This window comes from Eleutherodactylus coqui, chromosome 4, assembly GCF_035609145.1.
Source record: "Eleutherodactylus coqui strain aEleCoq1 chromosome 4, aEleCoq1.hap1, whole genome shotgun sequence".
Lineage (NCBI taxonomy): Eukaryota > Metazoa > Chordata > Amphibia > Anura > Eleutherodactylidae > Eleutherodactylus > Eleutherodactylus coqui.
The window spans coordinates 188,861,253-188,887,918 of record NC_089840.1 but is presented as its reverse complement, the minus strand read 5'-3'; the positions used below and the strand labels follow the sequence as shown (position 1 = coordinate 188,887,918).

At 43.8% G+C, this 26,666-nt stretch overlaps 1 protein-coding gene across 2 annotated transcripts in view; it reads left to right on the top strand.

Annotated features, from left to right (window-relative positions):
- The window catches only part of CCSER2 (coiled-coil serine rich protein 2), a 137,923-nt gene that overhangs the window by 61,972 nt on the left and 49,285 nt on the right, over window positions 1-26,666 (top strand). For both annotated transcript variants that reach the window (XM_066600465.1, XM_066600467.1), the window contains exons 5-7: window positions 8,580-8,721; window positions 14,341-14,545; window positions 24,268-24,354. In XM_066600465.1, coding sequence (XP_066456562.1) covers window positions 8,580-8,721; window positions 14,341-14,545; window positions 24,268-24,354 — 434 coding nt within the window. The remainder of the gene's footprint in view (window positions 1-8,579; window positions 8,722-14,340; window positions 14,546-24,267; window positions 24,355-26,666) is intronic.

Genomic DNA, 26,666 nt, shown 5'->3' with positions numbered 1-26,666 from the left:
CTGCATGCAAATATATCTGCACCCAGCTATTTGTGATTACTTAACTTTTGCATTATAACTCTAATTACTGTAAAATCTAACAACGCTCCACAAAGGTGGAGCGTTTCCTTATAGGCGGCTAAGGGGGTGCGCGGGGGAAGGTGAGCGTTTCCTTATTGGGAAGGAAGGGGCCGAGCGCTTCCTTATTGGAGCGGGATGCAGAGCATTTCCTTATGGGGGGGGATGCGGAGCGTTTCCTCATTGGGGGGTGGAGCTTTTCCTTATTAGGCGGGGGGATGCGGAGCGTTTCCCTGGGGGTGTGGGGATGCGAAGCGTCTTCTTATTGGGGGGATGCAGAACGTTTCCTTTGGTGGGGGGGGGATGCGGAGCGTTTCCTTATTAGAGGGGGAGGATGCGGAGCATTTCCTTATTAGAGGGGGAGGATGCGGAGCGTTTTCTAGCACAGTAGTTGACCTATCGCTGTGCTGCAGTACGTCTCAACTTATTGTGGGAAGTTGGATTAAGGGAACCACAGCGATCCTTGGAATGAAGAAACGGCTGCAGTTCCTTATGTCTCACTGTACGACGACACACACACCAACTGTTAGGGAACCACAATACTACACATTGACCTGCATGGGGATGTGCTGCAGGACCGTCTGTGGCTGAGAGCGTCACCATGCAGGAACCAAAGTAAACTTTGGCCCCTAATTGGCATGTTGGAGTCCCCACCAATAATTTGCTTATCGTGGGAGTTTCCCTTTTAAAGCATAGCTTTGCCTTTGTTGAACCTCCATATTGTGTGTATGTATAATATTTATATCTCTAGTATAGCATTATGTTTTATGCTTGTTAATGGTAGAGATGAGTGAACTTTTGATAAGTTCGGTGCAGCTGGTTCTCTTCTCCTGTGCCTCTGCAGTTAGCACTGTTTTGTCTTGCCGTGCCAGCGTCCTAGGTGTGAATCTGACATCAGTGTGGAGTTTGTATGTTCTCCCGATGTTTTATAATAGTCACCTTTATATATACATCACATACAAACTCCATGCAGATTTGAAGCTAGGACCCCAGCACTGCAAGGCACCAGTGCTAAACACTGAACCACCTGAGAAGAGGAGCAACTGCCGCAAACCAAAGTACTAGCACAGTTTGACCCCAAAACAGATGTGACTGGTTCGGTTAGCTCAACACTAGTTATTGGAACATTGCTGCATGCGTGATTGATCTGATAATCTGATACAGAGATACAAGGGCCAGTATACACTGCTTCCCAACAACATGCAGAACAGGCAAAATGCTACTTGGAAGAGATTGCACTGAGGTAAAATGTTGATGAACAACCTCCCACGCCTGCCATATATTGGAGGGATGCTCAGTATTACACTTGCAAAGAGATAAGGCATTCAAAGGGTGCCAGTCCCACCGATGGGTAGTGCACAACTCGGACTTCTACTCCGCCGCTTTGGACCCCGTCCATCAGCTGATCAGGACATTGTCGTCAGTGGTTGGCACAGGAAGTAGGGAGCGCTGGCTTAAATCCCATTAAAATCGATTGGAGTGCCGCTCTTCCACTTTCTACCTCTCTCTCACATCTAATTCTGACCAAGAGAGAAACAGGAAGTGGATTTCAGCGTCAATCATACAGCATAAATGAAACAATACATTATTTCTGCGGGTCAGTACGATTACGACGATAACAAAAATATTATAATTTTTTTATGTTTTTCCACTTTTGCACAATAAACCCCTTTTTAAAAAAAATTATAATTATTTTTACATCACTGCATTCAAATAACTTTTTTTATTGTTTTTCCATGGACGGAGCTCTGTGAGGGCTTGTTTTTTGCGTCACGAGCTGTAGTTTTTACTTGCTCAAAAATGCCGTATGTACCCCAAAATGGTACACCTTTATTGTGCTTTTTGGGAGGTAAAACAAACAAAATACGCATTTTGCTTCCATATTTTTTTTTACAGTTTTTGCTGCGCAGGATAGTTAGTGTGCTCAAAATATAGTATAGGTCGTTATGGACACGATGACGCCACATCTGGGGTTTTTCCTAAGTGTTAAATTTTTTTTAAAAGGTGTTTTTTTTCTTTTTCTTTTAAAACACTTTTTTTTTACACTGTTTAAAAGTCCCTGAAGGGGACCTGAACCATAGCAGCTATGATAAGGCATTGCAGGACTTCTGTCCTGCAAGGCCCCATCGCTTTTTATAGCGATCATAGGCAATGGCATAGCAGGACACCTGTATCTGGCGTCCTGTTTTAATGACAACCCATTGGCCCTCTACGATTACATCCGTGGGTCCAATGACGTCACAGAAGGAGCGCCCTCCCTCTGTGAACCCTTTACATGCTGTGATCTATATAGATCGCGGCATGTAAGGGGTTAGTAGTGGGGCTCGTTGTCCTCATGCACCTCCACTGTTGCAGCTGGAGGCCGGCTGTCAGTAACAGCTTGCTTCCGTTCCCACGCCATCCACATTATGCAAGATTGCGTCGTGTTGCGTTAAGTACCCCGCTGCAATGACGTAATCTTACGTCCTGTGGCGTTAAGGGGTTAAACAAGGTTACTTTGCCTTGAATGAGGCCAAGAGAGTCCTTTTAGCCTCCATCTGGTTGGAGACTATTCCAGACATCTGTACCCAGAAGCCCTCTGGTGGTATGGCTTTTGCAGCGGGATGTTATAGGTGATGGATGCATTAACCCATACATTAAACAAAAGCTATAAATGTGACCTGAGCCTAACCCATGTGCCTGCAGACGGCGGGCTGCTTACTGCTCCGGCCTGCATTCTGCTAGTTATGGCATATTCACACACTGCAGAGATTTCTAGAACTATCCGATTCATCCAAATGGGTGCCAATGGTGGAAATGAACGGAAAATCAGACCTTTTGCAAGCGCCACTATGGAGAGATGAGATGGAAACCATACAATTGTTCTGGGACCGGACCAGTTCCTGCCTCAGGCAATGAATAGTGTGTATTATATCTAAGGAAGCCTTGTATCTACACACAGTGAGGTTTGGACTTTTCGTTCTCACCTCTTCATACCCCTTTAACATCTTCTACCTCTGGACAATACTGGACTCCGGGAAGACTTGCGAACTGCAGCTTTCCGCCGTTGACAGACTGTACAGGGTGTTGTCCTTGTAGCACATACCCATTTATCATGCTTTTCCAGTAAATTTGAGTGATGCCCCATGTGCTCCTTGTGTATTTTTGACTTTTTAGATAACCGTACTCGTCTGAATGGCGCTTGCAGAAATTCATGTGTCTGCCGCTGAGACAAAGCCCCTTCAGATGTATGGAATTGATTTTAGGTCACAGGAATTTCTGCAACAAATCTGCCACGTGTGACTATATCCTTATTCTGCTCCACTCTTGTTATTCCTGCTCACAAAGCAGAGATTTATTCACCTTTTCTACACAATCACTTCACATTCTCACTCTTTACTGTTTTTCAATGCGTACCTTGTAATAGAACATCTTCTATGCCCTGAACCAATCTGCCCCAAATCTGCCAGATAGATAGGTCAGGCACTGCGGAAGGTCTTAGTCCAGGTTTCAGCACTCTAAGACCTGCAACTCTCTACATATTTGCAAAAAATTGAATACCATCGCAAGTATTTAGGGGGTTTTCAAGTTATTGCACAACCGTGCTTGATTAGGACCCCCTGTATTAAAATAATAAAGTAAACTGAACTATACTTGGGCTTCTGCAGCCACCATGATGGAGCTCTGCAGCCCCACTGTGATCCCAGTGATTGTGGTGAAAGATGATGTTACAGGAAATCATGTGACTGCTGCAGCCTCGCTTTCCTGAACTCCTGGCATGCTGCTCAGGAGGTGAGCGGTGACGCTGCAGCAGTCCCCTGATTTCCTGTGACCTCATATGTCACAGCAGTCACTGGGACCACAGCGGGGCTGCATTGCTGGATCATAGTGGCCGCAGGGCTGTAAGTATAGTTTACTTTATTACTTTAATGCAGGGGGATTCTATTGCAGCAGGGTTGTCAACTAACCGGACAACCCCTTAAATTAAAATCTACACTGGCGAGATGCCTAATCCCTGCACATAACTCTTTACTGTCCAGGATCATACTGTACTTTATTCTGTTGGCTTCATATCTGTAGGAAACAGTTAAATTAAATAGACCCATGCGAATATATAGTAAGCTGGTCCTTGTTGCCATAGCAACCAATCACAGCGCAGCTTTCATTTTTCAGGCAGCTGAGGTAAAATGAAAGCTGTGCTGTGATTTGGTTGCTATGGGCAACAATGACTTCTTACTGTTAGACAGTTCTGCTAAATGAGGCCCAAAAAGTTTTAGTAGTAGTCACTAGGGGAATATGAGACAAAATGACTGCCAACAAAGACAGGAGAGCGTTTCGTGCCCTTGACATTCCTGTCTGTTAGCGTGCAACGTCAACAAAGTTTAGTGACGATCCACCCAGCTGTGGCACGGTTCATAAGTGGTACCGCCAGCTTAAGGAAAAAAAGGTTGCATTAGTAAGCGAAAATCATGCGACCAACCCCCAAGTTTTACATGAAGTCCTCAGACATCCACTGTCGAAGTAAGCAGAAAATTGGTCATCCCGCCGACTGTGTGGAATATTCTATGGAGGAGGGAAAACCCACCTGCCTACGTGGAGCGAATGCGCGACTCCTCCGGGGTGAATGTGTACTGGCCCTTCTTTCTCCATGACGAAGTCCCGGGGATTTCATTCCTGGACGCTACAGATATGGCAGCCGGAGCCGGAAATCCCAGGTGTCCTCTTCCAGCAGGACAGGCAACCCCCCTCCCCTACAACACCCCACCAAAGTCAGAAGTGAGCTCAGCAGGCGATTAACAAACAGAGGGATTGGCTGTGCAGGTTGTGATGATAGTGAACTTCTTCCTTGGCCTCCATGTTCCCCAGACCTTACACCTTGTGATTAGAGTCTGCAGACCCCCTTACCGCCCGCCGTGCATGATCTGTGAGGATGCATCTGTCAGTAGTGATCCGCTACAACATGTAGGGCAGAAACTCCACTTCAGGCTGTGTGTGTGTCCGGTGACAAAGGGGCCACACTGAACACCTCTGATGTTGTGCAACAAAACTTTTTGAGTTTCAGCTTCAATTGATATCAGATTTATGTACCTGAGTGTCAGTAAGGGCTCCCGCACACTTGTGTTTTTTGTTTTTTTAACGCGAATGTCAATGGGACTTTCTAATGTAGAAAACACATCGCAAGTTTGTGCTGTGCGATTATTGTGCGATGCGTTTTTAACATTTAAAAAATGTCATTGACATTCACGTTAAGAAAAAAAAAAACACAAGTGTTTGGGAGCCCTAAATGTGAGTCATGAGGGGTTCACATCGGGAAGAGAATTAGTTTTATATATACATATATTAGTATGAAATCTTTTTACTGGCGATCTGTTATCCACACCTGGGGTGCGTTTTCTAGTGTGAGAGGTACAGTATATAACAGAAAACAGATAAAATATTTCATACTAGTTTAAATAAATGGAAGGGCTACCATCATGGACTTTGGTGTTCTAGTATAGAAAAGGGGGTAACGGTGAACAGTCAGCTACTATTAACCCTACTGTGTCCATTCAAACAATGGCGCAAGCACATATGTTCATTATACCCAACACTACTGCACGCACATGCGTACAACACACAGAGCTCTGCTGCATACACACACTCTACAGCATTCACATACATACAGCTCTGTTACATACGTGCGTGCGTGTACATACAGCTCTGCTGCATACACTCACCTGCAGCTGGCATGCTAAACACTGATTTTATTAACAGTAAATCCCCACGTACAAGTGCAATAATAAAAGACCTTTGATTTTGTCTGTCCCTCAGTGGAGGTCCTGCACCCCGGGGAAATATGTGAGTGATCTCCAGTGTTTTCTGCTGGAGGGGACAGTGCAGCTGCGGACAAGGAGCGGTAGGACTGCAGCCCTGGTGTGTATGGGTGTGGAATTCTCCCAATAATCGGACAGAGTTGTATTATTGGTGCACAATAAGGCAGTGGTCAGGGGTCTTTGCATCTACCAGACCCCCCTGCCTCTGGACAATAAGCCGCAGACATATTTTAGCAAGACTTTATCTTGCTGAAAACTGCGTCTTACAGTCTAAGAAACACAGTGTATGTACAAAAGATTTGCTATTCTTGCAGATCACTAATGTAGTTGTTAGAGGGACTAAAGCATGAATATGTATTAGCAGTAATGTAATAGGTGGTAAGTCTTTCCTGCCCGGAGTCTATCCCTTACCATATGGCTCAAATTCCCTACTTTACTAGCTTGGCTATTAAACATGCCTGTCAATGTGCCTTATTTTTCTCTACACGCCTTGATGAGCCTTTCTAGCTGCACAGAAGCTAATTAATGAGAGTCTCGGGCTTGTTCTGCATGACTTTACATGAAGAGCCCATGTGATACAGGAACGAGCTCCATGTCTCCGGCCATTGCAGCAGCTTTCATGCAGCGCTGGGGAAAGTTTGAGCTTTTCTTGAGTCTCATTTGATATTTAGCAAGGCCGTCTAAGAATTAGAAGTATCCATCCAGCGAAGGCCGTCGGCTTCCCTGGGCTCGGGCAGCTATTTACAGACTCGTCTATGTAAGAGGTTGGTTAGGGCTGGGCTTTTTTTTCCAAGTCACAGGACAAAACTGGGCCGTATTCCCAGCCACACGAAGGGAGGGAATTGAGTAGGAAGGAAGGCCTGTTTGTTTAAATGTCTTGTGTGCAGTAATGCTGGAGAGTGACACAATGTTTCCCTTGTGTTTGGGTAAGTCTGACTCTTCCCACTTCACAAAGTCTTCGCTGCTCTCCCGGTTTCTTCTGCTTGATGTCCCGGTCTGCGTGGACTTTTCCGGCCTCTTATAGAGTAAGAGCTATAAATGTACTTGTCTTAGTCTATGTACGGACGATTAGCACATAGCTGGCACAAGCCGGGAGCATAAAGTATGTGACCCTCTGCTGAAGCCGGGCGTGCTTGGTGGGAAGAAACAAGCTTACATTATATTCTTAGCAACTTTGATTTCCTTGTTGATTCTGAGTTTACGGTTCCTGAGTTTCAGGCTGCTGAACAAGTGGACAGATGTAGCAGTGTTGAATGTGTTACCTGGTGCTTGAAAACCTATTGTTTGTGAATGTTAACTGCACTGCTTCCCTGCAGTTGTACATAAAGCTATAGATGGTACATTGTGTGATAAATATGACACCAAACTGCCTGCCCTCCGAATCTTACAAGCGTTCTCAGTGAAGGGCTTATTCACATGAATTAACATTCAAGTTTGTATCTAACAGAACTCAGACGCAGTAGAGTCAATGCATTTATTCACATGTGCGTTCCCCCTCCCCTGTTTTATGCTTTAAACTATTGGTCCGTAAGGAAAAAAAAATTGCAGCGTGTTCTATTCAAGTCAATGGGTGCATTAGAAAAGTTAGGATGTGAGCACACCCATTAACTTCAATGGGAGTTTTAAATTACCCAAATTGGTCTCTTCTGTGAAAAATGGATGGCACTTGTGCATTAAAAAACTGTTATGCGCGTATTTGCTACCTTTTTTTTTTTTTTTACATTTTCATGAATTTGAACGCCTAGTACACTTGCAACACGGATGTAAAAAAAAAAACCTGATGCACACGAATCATGTACATACCGTAGAGACACAGTGAAAACGGTATATTTTGTATTGATCAAAATTGCATACGCCTGTGTGAATAAGGCCAAAGGTTGGGCTTATACGGGTGGACCAGATTCAGGAGGCCCACATAGTATTCCGGCTGTGAGTCCAGTTGGCGACCCTGCATACCTTATTTTGCTGTATTGCGGCTGACCTGCGGAGGCTCGCCATCAGTCATGCGCAGCACAACTTTGTTATTAAATGTGTGTATTTCCTGCGCCATTACTTAGAGATGATGCTGGTTGGAGGCTGTGTGTGCAGAATCCGCGGCAAAATAGATCATGTTGCAATTTTTCCTTCGTTTGCGGAATACACAGTTCATATTTGCGAGTGTGAGCTGAAAAGTGTAAGTACATGCTTTTCAATGCCTGTGTTATGCCATGGATCCTCCGCACGGGCGCCGATCGCGGATTCCAAAATTAGAATCCGCCCGTGTGAGCCCAGCCTAAATCCTAGAAGCGCTTACTAGCTCCCCTCTGCTCTCATCTTACTACTGAGTTTTGCTGTAATATTTGTATGGATTTTGTCGTCTTCCATAGTTGCCATCTCGATATATCACTGATTTATAACTAAAACCGTTTTGTTATATGTATGTAGAATTTGTTCTAATGGCAGTATAGAATCTGATACGCTTGCTGGTAGATTATTTGTGTTCTGCCGACCTATGCAGTCGAAATATGTCCTGCAGAGACGTGTCCCGCTACATAAACCCGTACCATCCAACCATCAAGGTCCTCTATATGTTAGGTGCTAAATAGAAGCTGTGCATGCAAACAGGCAGAACTCTGAACACCCCAAACAGATGCCAACTCCATATGAAGGAAGTATTGGTATTTTGGGGAATAACCTGCACATATTTTATCACAGCCGTGACGTTCTACTATCTTTTGCTTTTTATTTCAGGGAAAGTTGAAAATATGAGCCACTTTGAGAGAACCGAGCGGAGTTTGCGGCAGCAGCAAGTATTCTGGAAAAGGGCACCTCCCCGTCTGAATGGCCAAGAACAGTACCACTTGAGTAATCCTGACCACTACCACAATGGCATGTAGGTTAATCACATCTTCTCTGAAAAGAAGTAGAACTTTTTCTTTACTTTTTTTTTTTCTTTCAATTGACAAAACCATAATAGCCGCCGGCTCCAGAACATCCTGGCCGGAGTATATAGCAGGGGATCACATTTCTAACAGAGCAGATTTTGGGGCACCTCACACACTAATTCCCAGGCACATATACAACCTGTGGACCGCATTATAAATACACTTGAAAATTTGACCTGGGAGTCCCATGTAAACCATCGGTGAAGAGCCCTGTTTATGGGCACTTATTGGCCATTTAGGCTGCTGTTATGTGGGCGTTAGCGGTGGCACTTGTGTTTTATCCCTAATTGCCACACTGCACTTGCCCTTTGAAGCAATGGCAAGTCCAGATGCATCCCAATAATTGGCATTGAACTGCAGGTGCTACCCCCAGCCAGTAAACATATGTATTACCATTTGTAGACTATTTAATAGCTCTAGGCCCCCTGTCCACAGCCGTGACAAAATATCGCTAGCGATATTCCACCACGGGGAAGGAGGGGGGAGAGCTGATAGGTCTCCGAGATGAGCCTATCTAATAGGCTCACCGCGGAGAATCGCGGCAACTGCAGCATGTCGCGATTTAAATACCACAAGTGGAGAATCACTATGATTCTTCGCTCGTGAACAGCGGCGCTACGCTTTCCATAGTAATCCTATGGAAAGCTTTACAGAGCATGATCCGCGGGCTATTTATCGCAAGTGGAACATCGCACGAGGACAGGCAGCCTTAGGCCGCTTGCGGATGGCCGTGTCGGATCCCGCTGCGAGAATTCTCGCATCGAGACCAGAGCGGCACTCGCCTCTCCCACGGTACCGGCTCCCTTAGATGTGCCGGCCAGCTGGCACATACGCAGAGTGGAGCCGGCGGCCGGGGAGGGACATTTCTGTGTGGGGCTCTGCGAGCTCTGCAAAGAAATAAAGCATGCCGCGATTTGTTTTCCGCGCGTGATTTTGTGCTTACAAATCGCGCCGTCTGCCTAGGATTGCATTTTCTAATGCAATCATATACCAGCGGCCACGAATTTCCGCCCGTGTGCAGGGGGCCTTAATTAGGCAGAAATTATTTCCACCCTATGGAAAGCTGTACAGAGCATGATCCGCCGGCGACTTATCGCAAGCAGATCATCGCACGTGGACAGGCAGAAATTAGGTAGAAATTATTTCCACCCAACGCTGAGAAATGGCCCCACTTTAGTTAAGTTCCTTGTTGCTGTTGGGGTTTCCCCAGGTTTGGTCCTCAATCTTCTCCTCTTTTCTATCCAAACTGGCGAAACTATTGGTAGATTTAGCTTTCAGTACCACCTCTACACGAACAACACCCGATTATACACTTCACATCACTCCCTCCCTGCTACAAAATGCCAGTGATTCTGTCCACGGTCTTGAACACCATGTTGTCCATCTAAAACTACATCTGTCAAAAACTGAACTTTTCAGCCATTTACTAATTGACCCAAACCTGATCTTTTCACCTCAATTTGTGGTATCGTCAGAACTCCTCAGCACTTTCAGTCACCTGCAAACTCGCATCACCTGCACCTCAAGAACATCTCCAGAATCCGCCCTTCTCTCACTTTGGATACATCGAAAACTCTTTTTCCTCTGATCCATTGTCAACTTGATTATCCACTCCTGACTAGCTACTGTTTGGTCTTCCCCCTCACTGAACTCTCTCCCCCTGCAATCCATCCTGAATACAGCAGTCACACTTATCATTTTGTTCAGCCTCCCTCGCGTCCTATAGAATACTCCTCCATAATGCTCTCCACAGCGCTGTATTGCCCTATATCTCCTCCCTCCTATCTGTCTACCATCTTAGGTCCCAATAGTCGGCTAAATGACTGCACAAGTGCTGATGTCACCGCTAAGGTCATTACGCTTGTGCGGAGCGCTCAGTCAGAGTTCACCGCTGGGTTCTTGCTGGCTCCGCGCTCCCCGCTTCACATAGAACGAGAGCCAGCGATGGTTTTTGAGCTGACTGAAAGTCACCAATAACGACTTGCCGAGGAGTAGTGAGCAGTTCTTTGCATTTAAACTGGAGTGTTATCGCTCTGATTTCTTTGTTTGAACTAAATGAGCCTTCGCACAACTATGTTGACGGAAAAATAAAGATAATCTGAACCTCGTTCTCCTTTTCGGTAAGATTTTTCCGGAGCGGCACCAGATCACTGAAATGCACTTCGCCAAACTATCGGGTTAATATCAACCGCCTGCAGTTTGTAGCATGCCCTACAGTTATTGGGAGGCCTACCATATTCCCTAATCTAACTGTTCCCCGTTTTATGAATGGATGTAGTACGCGCCATCTAATGAGGCAGGCCTCCCAGGGATTTCCGACAACCTTTTGTGTTTAGATGTAGTGTCGTATATCTGCTTGGTAGTGCTCTGATGGCAGCGCTGATCTGGCACAGAAACGTGTCACCCTCATAAAGGTTTTCTCTTGTACTCCTGGACCGGGATCTACCTGGCAGCAGCGCTATCTCCTCTCCTCTTCACTGTGCCTTTGGACCCTTCAAAACCTGCCCCATTCTTCCCGTTGTTCCCCTCATACCTATATATACACAGTTGCAGCTGGTGACTGGCTCATGCCGTTTTATATGCGTAGAACTATAGAGTATATACGTTATAATAATTGCATACTGTCTAGGTGTATTTTAACCCCTTAACACCTCAAGATGTACAATTATGTCCTGTCCTGTGCCTTCGGGGTATGTATAGAGGGGATCTAGGGGTCAATCCCACTCCATTTATGCCGATGTCGACTCATGCTGATCGTAACTGTTAACCCTTTCAATGCCGCTGTTAATTCTGACAGCGGCATATAAAATGTCCGGATGTTCGAAGGTCCCGTATACCTCCCACGAGGATGACCTTTTAAAAGCCCCCCCAGGGCTGCCATTGCAGATTGCCTATCAAGCCATGCCAGATCGCAGTATAATGTAATATTATGGTATTACGTCCTACTGCAGGAGTGATTTAAACCATCACAAGTTCATGTTCTGGGGACTAAAAATAAAAAAGTAAAAATCCAGTTTCAAAAAGTTTATAATTAGCAAAAAAATAAAAATGTAATAAGTTAAAAAAAACTAAAACATTTTGCCATATTCAGAATAAAAGAATCTAAATTAAAAAAACACATTTGGTATCACTGCGTCCTTAAAGGTCTGATCTAACAAAGTAGTATAGCAAAAAAAAACTAATATATACATTTGGTGGTATGGTAACTATACTAACCCATAGAATAAAGTTATGGTGTAATTTTCACTGTGGTGTGTACACCATAGAAACAAACCCCCCTGCCTGCAAAGATGGCGGAATTGTGGTGTTTTTTTTTCTCCTATTCATTTCATTTCAGTACATTATATGATACGTGGTGCCATTGAAAAATACAACTCAAAAACAAGCCCTCAAACAGCTACTTTTCATCTATTCTTTAATAATTGGTTTTAGTTAGAGCAGCAGCATATATATATATATATATATATATATATATTATTTTTAAAAAAAAATTTATTTGCCGTAATAGCAGTTTTGCAAAAGAAACCACCTCACTTGCTGCCAAGTTGATTATTCGCTTTGTAATAAAAGCCAATATCCTGGCGGATCTAGTTGTTGCTGTCAGTGCTCTGGCGGCAGCATAACAGAGGCAGATATTTAAATGTAAAAAAGCTGATTTTAAATTCTGCCTCATAAGAAAAAGCCTTTGAGCCCTGCTCCCCCTCTGCCCTCCCACGCACAGTGATTGACAGCTTCTCCTGTATGTGTTTGTATGGGGGTAGGGCTGTCAATCCACAGTGAGTGGGTGGGGCAAGTAGGACACTCAGGCATTCTCTGTGAGTCCTGGCATCATGTGCATAGAGTATTTCACTATACTGAATGAAATCCTAGAAGCTGTATATGCCAGATCTCAGAGTCCCCCTTCTTCATGTGCTGCACCCCCATAGGGTAGGATGACTTTCCAGATCTGCTGTGAAGCGGTGCCCACTGTCGCACATTACCTGTGATTTATTGTGCTTTACTGTTATACACTGCAGTCATATTTTCTCCTCTCTATTAACCTTTCGCTGTATTTTTTCTTTATATGTGAATTTTTTTTTTCTATTGATCCTGATCTGTAAAGTTAACCTTGAAGATGAGAGGAAATTTTCATCAATTTTTCATGTAGACAAAATGAAAAACCTTGATGCTGGAATGATTCATGCTACAAAGGCAGCCATTGATCAAGGGCTCAGTGTCAGCCGCTTAAATAACCTTTTATAATCCTATAACTTTTCTCTTCTCTTATTGACTATGAAAGAAAAGTTTCACTTCATTATGTATTATTGTTCACATCGGTGTGTTGGCCTTGAAATGGTGTGACTCTGATCAGTCACGTAAGTGCATTGTTCCCAATACTCTAGGACATTTCTGTGCTGTACATCACAGGCATCCAAATAGTTGGCAGCAGTCTTAGGAACCGTTTAGTTTTATGCTATTATTTGTAGCTCATTTATATAAATCCTGCATGGAGTACGTAGTATGCCTTCTGACTTGATTTAAATAGATGAATGCAGTTGAGTAAAATTTTGCTAACATGGAAAATGAGCAAAGCACGAGCATCTCCATGGCCAAAATTAACTTAGTCACTTAAAGGGGTTGTCCTGCGCCGAAACGGGTTTTTTTTTTTTCAATAGCCCCCCCGTTCGGCGCGAGACAAACCCGATGCAGGGATAAAAAAAACCAAAACGGGTAGTACTTACCCGAATCCCCGCGCTCCGGTGACTTCTTACTTACCTTGCGAAGATGGCTGCCGGGATCTTCACCCTCGGTGGACCGCAGGTCTTCTGTGCGGTCCATTGCCGATTCCAGCCTCCTGATTGGCTGGAATCGGCACACGTGACGGGGCGGAGCTACGAGGAGCCGCTCTCTGGCACGAGCGGCCCCATTCAGAAGACAGAAGACCGGACTGCGCAAGCGCGTCTAATCGGGCGATTAGACGCTGAAGATTAGACGGCACCATGGAGACGGGGACACCAGCAACGGAACAGGTAAGTGAATAACTTCTGTATGGCTCATAATTAATGCACAATGTACATTACAAAGTGCATTAATATGGCCATACAGAAGTGTATAGACCCACTTGCTTTCGCGGGACAACCCCTTTAAAACACCCAGATAGTTTAACAAAGAGTGTTTTTAAACTATAGCGATTGAAGGTGGACGGGCAGAGAGCTACGGCCCACTCCGGGTCCATAGAATTTGTACATCGTGCACATCAGGGATCTCAGCACCAGTCACTGTGAGGCTTAGCACTGTATATAGGGAGCATCTCTGGCTGTTTCCCCCTATATTCCGACAGCAAGGAAACGGTAGTGTGAAGTCATTATCGCTGCCATAGTCCCATTAATAAGAGCTACTCATGCCACTGCATATAAATATATATATTTTCTGATAAGTCCAGCTTTGCCATTATCCTGTTTTAACTGGACACGCTGTTCATGTTAAAGGGAATCGCCTAAAGCTTTAAAATGGCAATGCCTCCCTTATATATGCATTGGCTAGCTGATGACGAGAGCACAGATAATTTTATATTTTTTGTGTTTCAGGGGTTCCTCCTTCCTTGAGTCTCCTACTGACCACAGAGAAAGCTATGGGAGCCCTAATTTTTACCCACCGTCTCCACGATCTAATCAGATTATGCCTTTTCGAGAGAATACTGTGATGCTCGATGAAATGACTCTCTGCCACATGGTCCAAGACTGCACAACAGTGAAGACACAACTTTTGAAGTTGAAACGTCTGCTACAGCAGGTGAGTTTTTCTATAACAATATGTTTGATACAGAAAAAAAACCACTTTTGGCCAATAAACACACTGAGACGCTGGATACTTGCATTTGGCGCACCGCTAATCTCCCACATCACCACCGTCTTCTCTTTAACCAAGGCATCTTATAGGTGTACTAAAATAAAGGATGATCATTAACCACTTACTGCAAATGGATGTACCATTGCATCCTGATTGCTGATTGTGCAGGCATGATTGACCAATGAACTCCTGCCCTATCAGCTAGGATCAAGTAGATTTCAGACGTGGAAATTCAGATCTTGGATGATTAGCCCTTTTAATGCCACAGTCAATACTGATCACATCATCTAATAAGTATGAACACAGAAATGGGTCTGTCATTGTTTTACCCCTATCTGCCTGGTATTATCCCTAAGCAAGACCCCCAAAGTGGTTTTATGATCTTCACAGTTAGATCTCACCACAAGATACTTTTACCATCGCGTGTAAAAGTATGGTAAAACGATAGTTGGTAAATGTAAACACTGCCACCAACATGATGCAGAGCGAGGACTCGCTAGTCGTTGTATTTCAGCTTACCAAAAAAGTTGCAGGCTGATCAAAAGGTGTCTGGTGTAAAGTCACAGTTGTTCATACTTGAACGACTTGCGAATGATCTTTCGGCAAACCACTAATTAATAATCATCGCTTTGTGTAGAAGCAAACTGACCATTTTTGTTTGTACGCATCAATGACTTTTCTGAGCAACTCTCCAAAAAAGGTTTGTTACGGTGATAGCCAGTGGAGCAAGGTGTGATTGTTCTTAGTGAGAGAAAGCAAGTAATCTTGTAGATATGATACCTTTTAGGCCTCCTTCCCACAAACGGATTTCCGCCGCGTAATTCGCGGCGAAAATCCGCTGCATTGCCCGCAGCTATTAGGTTCTATTGAACCTAATAGCTCAGGGCACACGGTGCGGAATTTCGCACCGTGAAATCTCCCGTCCTCACCCGCGGCATGCATCATGTATTTTTGTTAGCCATTAAAAGGTATCCTATCTACAAGATTTCTTGGTTTCTCTCACTGAGAACAATCACACCCAGATTACCTTAGTTGTGCCCTAACATATGCATTTGCAAAAGCTCTCCAAATCTGTCAGATTGCGAGGGCATCTCGTGTGTAGCACCCTCTTCAGGTCAACCCACAGATTTTTAATGGGATTCATGTCTGGGCTCTTGTTGGGCCAATCCAAAACTCTGATTTTCTTCTGGTAAAGCCGTTCTTTTGGTGATTTGGCAGTATGCTTTGGGTCGTTGCTGTGCTGAAAGGTGAAATTCTTCATCTTCCGCTTCTTAGCTCAGGCCCGAAGGTGTTGTGTAAAAATGGACTGATATTTGGAACTGTTCATAATTCCCTCCCCTTGACTAAAACCCCAGTTCCAGCAGCAGAACAACCCAAAGCATAATGTTGCCTCAGCAATCTTCACTGTAGATCTGGTGGTCTTCTAGTGATGCACAAGGCTGTATGGAGTGGGCCCGGAAGCCAAGCATGTTACATACATGCCATGTGCTGGCTGTCTTCGACAGGTGCACCCACCTGTAACAGCTGCAATCAGCACTCAATGAAAAAGAGGGAGTAATTATAAAGGGCAGTAGATTGCTATTATTCCAAAAATTAAGCAGTATTCCCCCCTCCTTCAAAGTAAGTGTTGGCCATTTTGTGGAATATGATGCCACAGAAGCCCCCCCCGTTTGTAGATGACTCCTGTAGAGAAGGTCGTCTCTTAGTAATACCCCGACCAGCTGTTAAGTATAGAGGTTTTCCTTTTATTAACACGTTTCAGTGTATGTAAACACCTTTCTCAAGTCATTAACATATCGTAAATATGCGCCGTGACGTGCGTCGTCCCGTAGTGACGTCATCACGTTCGTGTGTTCCTTCTATCGTGAAATGGCACGCAAGGTGCGCTCTATCCAATCAAGGGGGTGGTTTCCATCGGCGTCATTGTGACGTCTGCACGGCTGTGTGTTTCTATTTCTATTCAATGGCATATTGACCGGGACCATCGCTTGTATAATCATGCTTATTAAAGTCGGCACTCGCACTGATTGCAGCTGTTAACCCTTTAAATACCGCTGTCTGTATTAAAATGCCCTGATCAGAGTTCGCACTGCCTGCAATAAAATCTCAAGGTGCTGTTCGGTTGTCATGGCAGCCTTCTGAGGACCCCCAGAGCTGTCATGTATTTCTGCCTATTGAGACAAGCCTGTGGCCTGTATTAATACAATGCAGGAAGAAATATACTACAACACTAAAGTGTATTTGGTATCAAACTACTAACGACCACCTCTCAGTTAGTATGTATGTGTGTGCTTCTCATGCTCCGCCCCTGGTGATGTCATGTCTCCGCCCCCTGGTGACATAATCACAGGTCCTACAACATATATAATACGCAGAGCCTGACCAACAGAAGAACACAAGGCTCTTTGAAGGGGAGGACAAAAATAACAGAATGAGAATACAACTAAGTCGTTATTATCTCAGACACAACTCAGAAGTCCTGACTGGACACACCGACCTACCGCCACCACAGAATTACGATGGACCGAAGGACCTGCGATGACGTCACTGCTGTGGAGGAGACATTCTGAAAATTGGTTGAAAGTACTGTATACTGGATAAACCGATGGCAGCCACCAGGACCTCTGATGATGTCACAGTCGTGATCACGTGGCTGGAGTCATTGATCACATGACCAGGGGCTGATCACTGTATCCAGGAGTCTGCTGAGCTAGTGATGTCTGGAAATCAGCATGGATGTACCACAGCTGTGTGTGTGAATAAGGATGCATGTAGTAGAGCTCTGCGTGTGATGTGTGCTGTGTGTAATGTGTTGGGTCAGGTTGGATGTAGCAGAGCTCTGCGTGTGATGTGTGCTGTGTGTAATGTGTTGGGTCAGGTTGGATGTAGCAGAGCTCTGCGTGTGATGTGTGCTGTGTGTAATGTGTTGGGTCAGGTTGGATGTAGCAGAGCTATGTGTGTGATGTGTGTGAATCACGATGGATGTAGGAGAGCTGTGTGTATAATGTTAGCGGTCTGGATCGATGTAAAAGAGCTGTGCGTGTAATGTGTGGGCTCAGGATGGTGTGTCAGGATTGTCTGGCCATCAGCATGGATGTAGTAGAGCTGTGTGTGTAATGTGTGGGAATCGGAATGCATGTAGTAAAGCTGTGTGTGTAATATCTGCATTAACCTTGATGTAGTACAGCTGTGTGTGTAATGTGTTAATCGGGATGAATGTAGTACAACCGTGTGTGATGTCTGGGAATCAGGATGCATGTAGTTGAGCTGTGTAATATGTTGGGTGAGGATGAATGTAGTAGAGCTGTGTGTGAGATGTCTGGGGATCAGAATGGATGTAGCACAGCTGTGTGACGCATTGCGCCACTAGAAACACTGATACTATAATTTCCTAATAATTACTAGTATCCTATAAGGGATCAAATCCCCTATTGGGACTAAAAAAAGAATATAGTGGATTTTTCTTTTTTTTTTAATTGTGAAAAAAATAAAGAATACTAAGAGGGGAAAAAAAGAAACTTTTATAGTATAATATAATAAAAAAAAAAAGTTTTGGTACCGTCTGCTGAAAATAAATTATTCCACACGGTGAATGTTGTTAGAGAAAAATATACATAATTCCAGAACTGCGCTGTTTTGGTCACCGTGTCTCCAAGTACTAAAAAGCTTTTTTTGGTACTTGAGGACCCTGTACCTAAATCATTAGGTTGGATCAGCCATGTTTCCCCAATATTTCTTTCTTTTTGTTGGTAAACTGGATACTAATCAATTGATCGGGATCTTGTTATACACTATTGGGTCAGGGTCCTTGCATCCAGCAGTTGTTAAATTGGTTGCAGGCCTTTTCTGAACCAATGTTGTCACGTGCATCCTTATTGGCCTATACCATATATCGTTTTGGGGATACTATTGATTAGGGATCTTCAGTTTTTTTTTTTTTTTTTTTTTTTTTAAATTATTTAATGTTTGTCCAACAATTACAGCACCCCAAGGATCATCCTGACTTCATTTTTGGACAGGTGTCTAGGGATATCTGTGATGTTTTGTCAGTCCTAAGCCCTATATTTTAATATTTTGAATATAACCGTTTTAAGTTGTCTATACTGTGAAGGGCTGTACGTTTCTAATAGACTCCTCTGCCTCTGTGAGTGCGGTGCGCCATATTGGCAGAGCTATGAGGCATTATAGGTGAATTTGCATGAACTCTGAAGCATACAGAGGTACAATATGGCCCCATATAATTCACTGGGTGTTGTAATATGGCTTAGTATTACAGCTCAGAGCCATAACGGAACCATGCGCATGAGACCCACAAGTGTACCTACCGTAGCTGGAGATGTAGGACATATGCCACCAGATTGTCTTATTTGACTCTTGCCGTCTTCTGGATCTCTTCCTCCACTAAACATAAAGTTGCTGCCTTATAAGCAAACAACATACGTTTTTATAAACCAAAATTCTTTTGACCTGAGAAAGCAGTTGTGAATTTTTCTTTTCTGCCTTTCGTTCTCATACTTTACAAAGTGCCACGTGTCCTCTTATATTAAATCTTTTGCTGCTTCATTGCTTCAGTAACATAGCTCCCTCATGAGAGGAGAACTATGGCTAGCGGACATACTGTCTAGCACTTTGCAATTTGCTTGTCTCTGTTGACATGGAAAGAATTGCATGAGACTAATAAGTGCTGCTTCTTTAAGTTATTCCCCGATGATGCAACCAGTGCGGCTGCCTTGGAGACAAACAATCAGGCTTTTGATTGCAGTTGTATTAACTGGCTCTGTGTGGGCAGCACAAGCCTTCAAATCCTGCTTTTCAGCACAAAAAACAGTCATGATCTGATCACATTGTAAGAATGATATGAAACTTCTAGTGTTTCTCAAAGCCTCTGTGCCTTTCATCCCGTGTCATGAAATTTAGTGTTGAATTTTCTGCCACGATCTCCAGAATAGGGTTCCGATGACCCCTATTCCTCCTGATGAATTGAGAGTTGGCCAAGCATGTCTGCAGCTTTCTACATAGAATTCCATAGGTGTCATGGAAACGGCCAAAATTTTCTTAAAGCGGTTGTACCAGAATGACAAGTTACTTGCTGATTGGTGGGGGTATCTGTAATTTGGAGAATAGTGGTCTGGTGTCCCCTGTCCTCACTGTTGGATTACTGCAACCCCCGCAGTAAGGAGGAAAAAGAATGGAGCAACAGTCGCGCAATCGCGCTGTGACATGGGAGAAGCATTCCATCAGTGATGAGAAGGGGACACCGGGCTGCCCCCCTAGGGATCGATGGAGGTCTCAGTGGTGAGACCCCCAACGATCAGCAAGTTATCCTCTATCCTGTACAATCCTCTTAACTTCGATAGTTAATCCAGGTACAACCCTCTTAACTCCAATAGTGAGTAGAGAGCGCCGTGGCCACCTCTCCATTGCTCCTATTGATGGGCTTAGCAGCTACCTGACCAGGCAGGGAGGTTTCAGAAGGAACCCCGTTCTGAAGATAGGTGCAAGTCCTGTGGATATGCTCTCTGTCTAAAGTGGGAATACCCCTTTAAAGAGACTCTCCAGTCTCCTGATTGGGCAGTCCTAATTGTCCGTTTTTGGAATATACTAAGCACTGATCCAGGCCCAAAAAGTGAAAAGCATTAACAAACGAGGAACTGGAGCTGCAGGAGATCATTTGCATATGCCAGGTGCATTCTGGGAAGAGCCGCTGCGAGCAGGAGGTCCATTGGGTTTATAATTTTACACCTGGTAAAAATCTTATAGATTAAATATTATGAGAATTCTTGACTTTTTAAAGTTTGGAAGAGGATATCGGTCGACTATGTGCAACATGGAAGGTGAGTAGCCATATGATGAGCTGCAATGTATGCTATATGGTTACAGTCCCACCAGAGGAAAAGCAAACTTCACCTGCTAGAAATGCAAGAATCATACAATGGTACAGTTGGTAGGGACCTCCAGGGTCATCGGGTCCAACCCCCTTCTCAATTCAAGATTCACTAAATCATACCAGACAGATATTTGTCCAGCCTTTGTTTGAAGACTTCCATTGCAGGAAAACTCACCACCTCCTCTGGTAACATGTTCCACTTATTGATCACCATAATCAATCTGTGTCTCCTCCCTTTCAGTTTCATCCCATTGCTTCTAGTCTTTCCTTGTGCAAATGAGTTTAGGGCTGATCCCTCTGCAATGTGACAGCCTTTCATATATTTGTAGACAGCGATTCTTTTTGAAAGAGTCAAGGATGTATCTATCTAAACAAGCTTTGCAAGAGCGAATGAGCTAGCGGTGACGTTACTCGCTTGTTCGCTCGGTCAAACAATTAGTACCATAGTATGTTGGGCTGAATGAAGACAATCTCCATCTAGTCCAGCCTGTTTATCCTCCTATGTTGTTGATCCAGAGGAAGACAAAAACCCCTAGAGGCAGAAGCCAATTAGCCAATTCGGGGAAAAAAATTCCTTGCCGACTCCATAATGGCAATCAGAATAATCCCTGGATCAACCTTTTGATAGTTCCTACCTGACTGTAAGACTCAGAACAACCACCCGGTGGTCACCTAATTTCTATGTCCTGTAATATCATAGCGCCCCGGAAAGACATCTAGTCCCCTCTTAAACTATGCAATAGATTTTGCCATCACCACATCCTCAGGCAGAGAGTTCCACAGTCTCACTGCTCTTACAGTAAATAATCCCCTTCTGTGTTGGTGATGAAACCTTTATTCTTCTAGACGTAGAGGATGCCCTCTTGTTACCATCACAGTCCTGGGTATAAACAGATCCTGGGAGAGATCCTTGTATTGTCCCCTAATATATTTACACATAGTTATTTGGTCGCCCCTTAGCCGTCTTTTTTCCAGGGTGAATAATCCCAATTTGGATAGCCTCTCTGGGTATTCCAGTCCTCTGATTCCACTTATTAATTTAGTTCTCCTTCTTTGAACCCCCTCAAGCACTGCAGCATCTTTCCTGAGGACTGGTGTCCAGAACTGTACACAGTATTCCATGTGAGGCCTGACAAGTGCCTTATATAGTGGAAGAATAATGTTCCTGGCTCATCTTATGGTCCCTTAGACTTCTACGCGCTTTTGTATTCTAATCAGAGAGAAGCGGTGGCCTAAAAGTCATGGTTGCATATGACTATAGCGGCTACCTGGTTATTATAATACCAGGGCTAAAAGAATGTCCTATAGAATACTGCATACAGCCATTCAGCCCTAACCTTATATCTAAGGTGACTATCGGCGACCTTGACTGTGACTGGACAGCTTCTTCAATTCGTAAAAAAGCTCCTTGTTCACATCCTACCTGGGCTACATGGTCGGCACCGCTGCAGAGCATGCTCCGACTGTGCGTATGTGTTATAGATTCTTTTTGAGCCTACTCTTTTAACCCTTTCCTGTCCATTTTTGGAATGTGGGTTTCCTAGAGGGCTTGCTGTTTCTGCCATTATACAACGGCGCCATCTGCTGGCTAATGCCATTCACTACAGGATGGAACGCATCGAAGCAGTGCAGTGAGTATACACTGTCAGACCTCTTCTGTACAGGCTTCAGTGATTGGGTGGGAAGATGTCTGACAGGACTTGAAAGGGTTAATACAGTTTTGAAAAGCGCCAGTTTTTTGGAGGCCATATATTAGTCTCAATGCATGCCAGCCAGAAGCTGGCATAAGGAATAATGAATAATATACTCAACACGTGACATTACATTTATTACATTTTAGGATGCGGAACAGTTTGTAACTCCCATAATATATCTGCCTTCCATTACACGGCTAATACTTGTTGCCCCATATCTGTCATCGGCAGTAGGTGTATTCCCTGTGGCGCACAGTCATGGAGGCTGTGGGTTTCACCTGGAGCTTAGTAGAGGCATTAATGTAGTTGACTTTATACTTCCCTTATGTCTGATTCTCACTCGTGGCTCGGTGTTCAATGACTAAACTTTTGGCTGTAGGGGGGACGTCAGTGTTTGCTCTGATAACCTCATATAACAGGTGACATGTAGCGCTGCCTCCGGCCCAGATGTGCGCACACGATATAATATTTCCATAATGCGCCCACAGAAAAATCGTTTACATTGGTGAAATATTGTATATTTGCATTTCCCCACGTGTATTTTGCTCAGATGATAGTAAAGTATGGCCGGGCTCTCACGACTGTATCCTAATACACAACGTAAAATTTGCTGCGTTTTACTCGCATGCGGGTGCGTTCTGCATATGCTTGTGTATGTTAGGTGCGTGGATGTCAGAAGTTGTCCAACCCCACAGAAACACCCTTCTAGTGCTCACATAACCCCATAGGCGCCATCTTCTTACGCTTTCCTGTGTTGGCGAGAGCAGTTAGCAGTGCTCTGAGAAGTGTCTGCACTAGAGGATGACGCTTTCTTGGCAGTTTTTTTTTTTTGCACTTTAGTGCAGCCATGTCTATGCATCAAAGCACTGAGTCTGCCCATATCAGAAGTAGTCATGGTATTATTACGGCCTCCAATATCGCCACCAAACAGCTTTGGATGGGTGTGGTGCCCTCTAGAGGCTCCTACACGGTCTGCCTACAATTTCCTGATCTGTACATTTTACCACATATGCCTAGGGACCTTGTAAAATTATATGGCAGATGGCCACAATTGCTGCAAAACTGCCGCTTTGTCGCAGTGTAGTAATGACAGAGCAAAAATGAATGACGTACACTGATCAGCCACAACAGTAAACGGTTGGTGTCCCTGCTGAACATTGTGCACCTGCTTCTGCGGTGACATCCGACTGCTGCAGCCACTCGCTGGCCTCTGGGCATGGCAGGAGAATGATGAAGCCAGTGCCGCTGCAGCATGAAAATAAAGACCAATGGGCAGGTCTGGAGCGACGGTGGTGGGGGTGAAGGTGTGCGTATATTTTATAACATTCTGTGCATTAAAAAAAACTTGGCTAACCACCCAATATCATGTAGGCTGCCCTCATGTTGCCCGAACAGCAGGGCATGAACTAGTACTGCTCAATCCCTTGAGGTATCTCATCTGTGAGCTCGGTCCAGGTGGGCTCGCTTTCACTCCCACATGCATCAATAGGCCTTGGGTGGCCTTGACCCTATCACACCTACACTGGTTATCCTTCCTTTTGACCATATCTTGGTGCACCCAAAAAGATCTGTTGTGTCAGAGATGTTCTAACCCAGTTGTCGAGCCATCCCAAGTCGCTCAGCTTCTATGTGCCATCACTTGACAGGTACCATTATTATGAGATAACGAATGTTGTTTTTTTAATCCTATGGCTGATCAGTCTGTTTGCTAGTGATGATTATTTTTTTCCCCAAAGGAAAATGCTCTTGAACTTCTTGAGCCCTTAAGACATTTGGTCATTTATCATTGTCTTTTTTTTGTATACCAGTACATAATTGTAAACCCTTAGCTAAAAAATCATTGAAACGCCAATGTCACTGCCGATCCTTCCGAATTGTTCTGCAGATGCCATAAACCAGATTTGTGTCCCTACATATAAGGCCAAAATTCTGCAGTGCGGTTCTTAAACGTGAATTTTAATTCTACATTATAACTTATTGGTATAATACATAATGTGTGAAGTTAGAGATTTGTACATGCATATTGTATTAACTTTTACTGGCATTGTCAGACAACTTGACCTGACACATTCATTTTTCCTTAGGAGGGTGACCCTGAATCGCCACTGCAAGAAGTACAGCAATTTGTACCTACTACACCTGAACCACAAGACTCTGACCCTCTCTTAAAGGTAACTGTTCTGAAATGTCATCGTATTTGCATACATTCATTAAGGTACATATGCAGCAAAAAAACAGTCTGCATATCCAACAAATGAAGTAAGGTGCACATTAAGCCATGACTGTAACAAACACATGCTTCAGCACTCATACTTTATATCTGCATAGAAATGCATAACTATTGTTTATACTAGCCACACAGAGAATGCAAGGTTCTCAGTGCATAATTTGATCAGACTATGGGGGCCCACCCGCCACGTCCAAGTGAACCTTGGTGGATGGATTCATAGCTCTATAGACACACCTCTTTGAGCTAAAAAGCCTTCACATGGATGGGAAAGGTGACCACCTGGGGCAGAAGGGTAAATGGACTGCACGACACATGTATAGGCAGCCACTCCTATTTGTGTGGTCTTTTTTGTTTTTTTGTTTTCTGTATGTGCATTTGTGTAGGCATGGCTCCCTACATGTGTCATGCACTCAATTTACCCAACTGGAGGCATCTGCAGTGATGATCTCGAGCCGCGTTCAGCTGCATCCTGAACAAAGGCCAAGAAGGCCCCACCGCGTACACAAATTCACAAAGTATGAGGGAACTCTGACGAAAGTTACATAAACCACAATTCTTCATGGAAAGTGTTCTGTGGACCAATGAAACTAAACTAGAGCTCTCTGACAATGCATGCTAGTGTTATTTATAGATGATGAAATGAAGCCTATTAAGAAAAGTGCACCCTACCTACAGTGCAACCTGCTTCAGGATCCATAATGGTGTGGGGCTGCTTTGTGGTTTCTGGGACCGGAGGCTTTGAACATGTTACAGGAACAATGGGATCGGAGGATTATTGGAGCATTTTAGAGTATAATGTGCTCCCAAGTGTAAGAAAACTAGGTTTCAGCCAAACCAAATAGGTCCCACAGCAGGATAATGACCTGAAGCACCCCTTTAAAAGTACACAAGAATGGTTACTACTGAAATAAATGACTGCTTTTAGCTGTCCAGCAACGAGTCCTGATCTGATTCAAATTAAAGATTTTTTTTTTTTGAGAGAGAGCTGAAACCTGCTTTTAGGAAAAAAGAAGCTGCAAATATTTAACCCCTTAATGACGCAGCCATTTTTCTTTTTCCATTTTCGTTTTTTCCTCCCCCCTTTAAAAAAAATCGTAACTCCTTTATTTATCCATCGACGTCGCTGTATGAGGGCTTGTTTTTTGCGGGACGAGTTGTATTTTTCAATGGTGCTATTTAAAGTACCCTATAATGTACTGAAAAACTTTTAAAAAATTCTAAGTGGAGTAAAATGGAAAAAAAAAACATTTCGCCATCTTTTAGTGCTTCTACGGCGCACAAACAGCAACAAAAACGACATGATAACTTGATTCTATGGGTCGGTACGATACCAAACTTGTATATATTTTTTTTTTTACTATACTCCTCTTTTTTTTTTTTCAAAGACATTAAATTTTTTTCAATTATTTTCTGCCGGCATTTTGTGCGCGCAATAACTTTTTTATTTTTCCGTCGACGTAGTTGAGCAAGGTCTCATTTTTTGTGGGATGTCCTGTAGTTTCTGATAGTACCATTTTGAAATACATACGACTTTTTGATCGCTTTTTATTGCTTTTTTTCTGGGAGACAGGGTAACTAAAAAAGTGCATTTCTGGCGTTCTTTATTATTTTTTTCGGACGACGTTCACCGTGCGGGAAAAATAATGCACTACTTTGATAGTTCGAACTTTTACGGACGCGGCGATACCAAATACATATTTTTAATTTATTATTTAGATTTTTTAATAATAGATATGGCAAAAGGGCGGTGATTTAAACTTTTACAACTTTGTTTTTTTTTTTTTCTATTAAAAAAAACTTTATAAAATTTTTTTTTTTTTTACATTACTTTGAAGATGCGATGCTTTGATCGCTCCTGCAGTATGACGTAATGCTATAACATTACGTCATACTGCTTTTTGACAGGCTGTCTATCAAGCCACCCTGTGTGGATGGCTTGATAGGCAGTCTGTTAAGGCAGCCCTGGGGCCTTTCATTAGGCCCCCGGCTGCCATGACACCTGCACGGCTCCCCCGATCTCACCGCGCGCGCGCGGGGGGGGGGGGAGGTTAATAGCTAAGAGCTAGGTTAATAGCTAAGAGAATTGTAAGAAACTCTTATTATTCAGGTGCATGACGCTCACAGATGGCTACAAAGTTGTTTGTAGGCGGTCGTTGTTACCAAGAGTTCTGCAGTATTAGGGAAGGTGCCTTTAATGCCGTCCATGTCGTATGCTAGGTTTCTTTTGGATTTCTTTTTCGAAATGACTGCTTG